The following is a 6,000-nucleotide window of genomic DNA, read 5'->3' as shown; positions in this document are numbered from 1 at the left end:
GCACTAAGCCTTGAGGTACCCCACTAGTCACTGCCTGCCATTCTGAAAAGGACCAGTTAATCCCTACTCTTTGTTTCCTATCTGCCAACCAATTTTCTATCCATGTTAGTACCCTACCCCCAATACCATGTGCTCTAATTTTGCCCACTAATTTCCTATGTGGGACCTTATCAAAGGCTTTCTGAAAGAAAGATTGGTGGAGGAACAGGTCGTGTTGAGGAAACAGACAGTCTGCAGAGATACTTAGATAGTTTAGGGGAATGGGCAAAGAAGTAGCAAATGAAATACAACATTGGAAAGTGTATAGTCATGAACTTTGGTGGAAGATATAAACAGGCAGACTATTATTTAGATGTAGAGAGAAGTCAAAATGTAGAGATGCAAAGTCCTTGTGCAGAATATCCTGAAAGTTAACCTCCAGTTTGTGTTGGTGGTGCAGAAGGCAAATGCAAAGTTGGCATTCATTTCTAGAGGTAGAGAATATAAGAGCAGGAATGTGATGTTGAGGCTCTATAAGGCACTCGTGAGACCACATGGAGTATTGTGTGCAGTTTTGGGCTCCTTATTTTAGAAAGGATATATTGACTTTGGTGAGGGTTCAGAGAAGATTCACAAAAATGATTCCAGGAATGAAAGTGTTACCATATGAGGAATGTCTGGCAGCTCTTGGGCTGTATTCCATGGAGTTCAGGAGAATGAGGAGGGATCTTACAGAAACATTCCAGATGTTAAAAGGCCTGAACAGATTAGATATGGCAAAATTATTTCCCATGGTAAGGGTGTCTAGGACAAGACTGCATGAATTCGGGATTGAAGGACACCCATATAGAACAGAGATGAGGATAAATTACTTCAGTCAGAGGGTGGTAAATCTGTGGAATTTGTTGCCATGAGCACCTGTGGAGGCCAAGCCATCAGGTGCATTTAAAGCAGAGATAGATAGGTTCTTTGTAAGCCAGGGCGTCAAAGGGTATGAGATGAAGGCAGGACAGTGGGGATGACTGGAAGAATTAGACCAGCCCATGACTGAATGGTGGAGCAGACTCAATGGGCCGAATGGCCTACTTCTGCTCCTCTATCTTATGGTCTTATAGATCCCCACTACCTTTGTGTGGCAAAACTTACTCCTCAGATTTCATTCAACTTTCACCCCTTCACCTTATATCCATGCCCTTTATTTCCAGAGTCCTTCATCTTGTGGAAAAGATTTTGATAATCCATCCTGTCTATATAGAACTCATTACTTTATAAGCACTAAACAAGATAGGAGGGCTAAAAGTGGCCATGAGATATCCTTGGCAATTAGGAAGGGAGAGATGTTGGATCTAGTTTGATTAAAATTAGTTTTAATTTCAATTCCCCCTCAGTTATTTGCTCAGTTATTAGAAGCACTTATGAACCTTTGAAAATAAACATATTAACAGGAACTGCAGATAATTTGATATTTTTATTAAATCAAAGCATTGCATTTTTCAGAAGTTATTTATTTCCAAACAGCAGTGTACTATATAGTAGAGTACAAACAGATTTACCAGCATACCATCCTGCTTCCTGCTTCTTGAGAACAGCATTTGTCTCACCTGCAGCAGTTAATATCAAACTTGGGCTATGGGGAGATATGGACCATGTCTATGTTTCACTTTTGGCTGCTGCTACATTAATCAGCCTTTGGTAAGCCCAAACTTCAGTGTTCAATCCCCAGCTGTCTTTGAGAATGTGATGATGGGAAATCCCTTTGTGAACTACTCTGCGCATGTTCAATATGCCTGAAAGAATAGTTGCAAAGTATTGCCCCAGTGATCTGTATATCTGATGCTGACATGAGGAATCAGGAAGATATGTTGTTCCTATGCAGCAGCTGCTTCTAACTGGTAGTGGAGACCTCGTTGTCTTTCTCTGCTGAGGAATTTCTACTCCATCCGAATCTGGGCCAACTCTGGTTTCTTGTCTAGTGGTGGCAAGAGCCAGAGTATTCCTGTTAGATTTAACCCATTAGCATTGCCCATTGTCACTCTTGTTAGACACTGCAAACACCATCTGTTAAACAGAAGCTCAGACATACCAGACGTTAGAGCAGGGGTGTGGTTGGATAGTGGAGGAAGCGTGCCTGACAACTATTGAACAATAACTCAACACAAAATATCCCACACATCCACAGGAATCCTCACTCTACCCATTCTTTACCCAAGGCAAACGCCTTCCAATACCAGCTGAATGCCAATCCTTTCCTTCCTCATCTTCTAATGGCTGAACCTAAAGTTGTGACACCTTTTCAACCATCAGTTAGACATTAACCGAACCTGAAATCAAAGGAAGCTTCATCAGATTTGCCCAGGATGGTCCTTGAATTGTAAGGGAACTCCTTGCTTTCCCCAGGAATCAGACTGGTGCTGTGGCATATGTTATTGTACAGTCTAGTCCTATTTCAGGAACTCTATGAACTCAAGTTATGTGTAAGGTGATTTGAAACAGAGAGCTGAAACAACCAAACTCTCAGACAGCAAAGTTTTCCCCTCCTGAAGTTTGTACAAATTTCTACAGCGCGATGGAGGTAAGAAAGGGGAAGATGGCGACAGTGATGGGACAGTCTCCGATGACAGTCCCAAGCAAAGCAAGTCAGTGCAATGCTGCTCCTGTGCTCTCTTGCGCTTTATAAGCAGGTGCAGGCTCATGTCCTGTCATTCACATCCCTGTCTCATGTGTGCTTTTTAGGCTCTGTAAGAAAACAGATTAGACTGTCAGGAGCTGAAATTCAATACACAGTCTGTCCTGTACATGCCATTTTAGGTAATGTTCGAACACACAAAGTATGTTGTATGATCCCTGATAGCAACCACACAGCACAGCTTACAAACTGATGAGAACCAACATAAGATTATCGGGCTGTCAGGAGGCATCTCAATTCTCGAGTGATATTTGGGGACAATGCATGAGGCAATGGGTGAGGGGAAGGAGTGTCTCTGGGTGTGAGGGTTGGGTGAGTGGAGGGAGTGCCACCTGTGGTAGCCATGTGTACAATCTGGGTGTGAGTATGTGGGGTGGACCTGTGATGGATATGTATGATAATGAATGAAAGAGCAGATAGTTCAGGTTTATATTGGAGGAGCGTTAGAAGGAATGTGAGTTGTGTATACAGGAGAATGTGTGGGGAAGCATAAAGGGTAGTGTGCAAGGGAGTGTGCAGGAGAGTGTCGGGGAGCACGAGGAGGTCATGAGGGGGAGTGTGTGGGGGAGAATGCAGGAGATTCTGCAGGAAGGTGTGAGAGTGAGAGTATGGGCAGCAGTGGATGAGGCAGAAGGCAGGGTGATGGAAAGGGCAGAGACACTGGTGGAACAGTATGACATTACCTGGGGCAATGTGAGAGAACAGGTGAGCAATGAACATAGTCATTGGGATTTAGTAGAGGATGAGGGTGGTTTGGTGCAGATGTGGTTGTGTATGACAATGGTGACCCCACATATTCAACAGTCACAAGAGAATGTGTTGTTCATCAACGCTGAAAGATCAAACTTTCAATAATTAATCTGGAGGAATAAAGTTCTGGCAGATATAAATGGTAATATTCCAGTTAAGTACAGGTGAAGGTAGGAACAGTCCATTTAATGGGAACAGGGACAGGCCTTCACTCTTTATTCTGGCACTATTTCTAACCTCTGTAATCCAAGCACACAAATGTGATTATTCCTGTGCCACTCATTGAAATCTCAGCTGCTCTATTTGCTTTATGCTTATGACTGTGTGACTAAGCACAGCTCCAATGCCATATTCAAGTATGCTGAGAACACTACTGTTGTAGGCCAAATTAAAGGTGGTGGCAAATCAGCATATAAGAGTGACATTGAAAATCTGACTGAGTGGCACCACGACACACACAAAATGCTGGTGGAACACAGCAGGCCAGGCAGCATCTATAGGGAGAAGCACTGTCGACGTTTTGGGCCGTGTCCCTTCGTCGGGACTTAGTGCTTCTCCCTATAGATGCTGCCTGGCCTGCTGTGTTCTACCAGCATTTTGTGTGTGTTGTTTGAATTTCCAGCATCTGCAGATTTCCTCGTGTTGGCACCACAACAACAAGCTTTTACTCAATGTCAGCTGATTATTGACTTAAGGAGGAAGAAAACAGAGGCCCATGAGCCAGTTCTAATAGGATCAGAGGTAGAGAAGGTCAGCAACTTTTAATTCCCTGGCGTTATAATTTCAGCTGACTTGTCCTGGGCCCAACTTTTGTAAGTGCAATTACAATAAAAACATGGCAGTGTCTACTTCCTTAGAAATTTGCGAAGATTTGGCATGACATCTAAAACTTTGCCAAACCTCTATAGATGCATGGTGGAGAGTGCATTGACTTGCTGCATCACAGCCTAGTATGGAAACACCAGTGCCCTTGAATGGAAAATCCTCCAACAGGTAATGGATACAGCCCAGTCCATCGCGTGTAAACCCCTTCCCAACTTTGACCACATCTGTACAAAACACTATCACAGGAACCCAACAACCCAGTTCATGCTCTCCTTACTGCTGCCATCAAGAGGGTACAGGAGCCTCAGGACTCACACCATGCAGGCTCAAGAACAGTTATTACCCCTTAATTATCAGGCTCTTGAACCAAAGGCTATTGAATCAGGCTTGTGACTTCATTTGCCCCATGACAACCGTTGGACTCACTTTCAATCTCTTCATCCCGTGTTCTTGATATATGTTCCTTATTTATTTATTTATATATCTATTTATTTATTTATTATTTCTTTCTTTATCTATTTGCAAATTGTTGTCTTTTGTACACTGGTTGAACACTCAAGTTGGTGTGGTCATTCATTGATTCTAATATGATTATTATTCTATTATGCATTTATTATGCTATGCCAAAATTAGTCTAAGAGTTGTATGTGGTGACACATACGTACTTTGATAATAAAGTTAGCTTGAGCTTTGAACTTCTATGGAGCTTGGTCTCATTTTGACACCTCCCCTAAAAGATGGCCTATTGCAGTGCTGCACTCTAAATATTATGCTCAAGTCTAGAGCAGATGATAAGTTTCACAATGAGACAATTGACAAATGCTGGGACATTGAACCCATTCATCTTTCAAGTAATCTTACAAACTTGGACTGTTTTCTCTCTTTTCACCATTTGTGGGAATTTGATGTACATAAAATGTCTTTGTATTTCCAATTTAACAACAGTGATTATATTTCAGAATTACACCTGGATTTCTGGCAGATGTTTGAGTACCACAGTTTAGGAAGGAAATACTGGTCTTCCCAGGTACAAATGTCCTGGCTTATGGACATCTATACAGTGAGTTTTTTTGTAGAACCGTGGAAGGAATGCAGACGGATCAATTGCTGCGAGGCTGTAGGATCCTTCCTTTGGGTGGGAATGGGGTCCACAACATTGCCACATGCCACCTATCCTCCTACCCACCCCAAGCCGAAACAGCCAGGAGCTGAGTGGAGGTGAGTAGAGCCTGGACCAGTGAAAATACTTAGAGACTCTTCCTGAGCTTGCTAACTCACTGCTGCTCCTCTGATTCTCTCCCATAACTTTTGTTCATTTCTGACTTGCAAACAGTTTGTGTTATGAACAGTTCTGAGGAATGAATCCTCTTGTAACCTGGTGCACAATTATTAACAAATGACAGAAAAATTGTATAGTTTGAAATTTAGGAAGCTGGAGTTACAAAATAACTGGGCAAGCTGTTCCAGCAATTCCTGGGGAATGTAAGATTAGGTACAAAATCTAGACACACCCTTCTTGTAAAGAATCCTCCATTCAACTGCTGATGAAAGAGGAAATAAAGTTGTCCAATGGAGGCAGAGAGTATGGGAGTTTGGAACTGTCTTGTGGGGAAGGTGCTCTATTGCTGCTGTTCTTAAAGCATTGCAATGCATATCTATATTTCCATGTAGATCCATTCACAGGATGTGGTGTTGCTGGGAATATTGTGGTGTTATTATCCATCCTTAATTGCCACAAATTCAGACAGCAATTAGGAGTT

General features: G+C 42.4%; 1 protein-coding gene across 2 annotated transcripts in view; it reads right to left on the bottom strand.

Moving 5' to 3' along the window:
• Nucleotides 1-1,428: 1,428 nt before the first annotated feature.
• The window catches only part of LOC140740067 (adhesion G protein-coupled receptor E5-like), a 111,550-nt gene continuing 106,978 nt past the window's right edge, over nt 1,429-6,000 (bottom strand). For both annotated transcript variants that reach the window (XM_073068927.1, XM_073068928.1), the window contains one exon: nt 1,429-2,715. In XM_073068927.1, coding sequence (XP_072925028.1) covers nt 2,683-2,715 — 33 coding nt within the window. In that variant the 3' untranslated portion in view covers nt 1,429-2,682. The remainder of the gene's footprint in view (nt 2,716-6,000) is intronic.

The sequence above is a fragment of the Hemitrygon akajei genome, chromosome 16 (genome assembly GCF_048418815.1).
Source record: "Hemitrygon akajei chromosome 16, sHemAka1.3, whole genome shotgun sequence".
Lineage (NCBI taxonomy): Eukaryota > Metazoa > Chordata > Chondrichthyes > Myliobatiformes > Dasyatidae > Hemitrygon > Hemitrygon akajei.
This window is presented reverse-complemented; position numbering and strand designations above follow the sequence as displayed.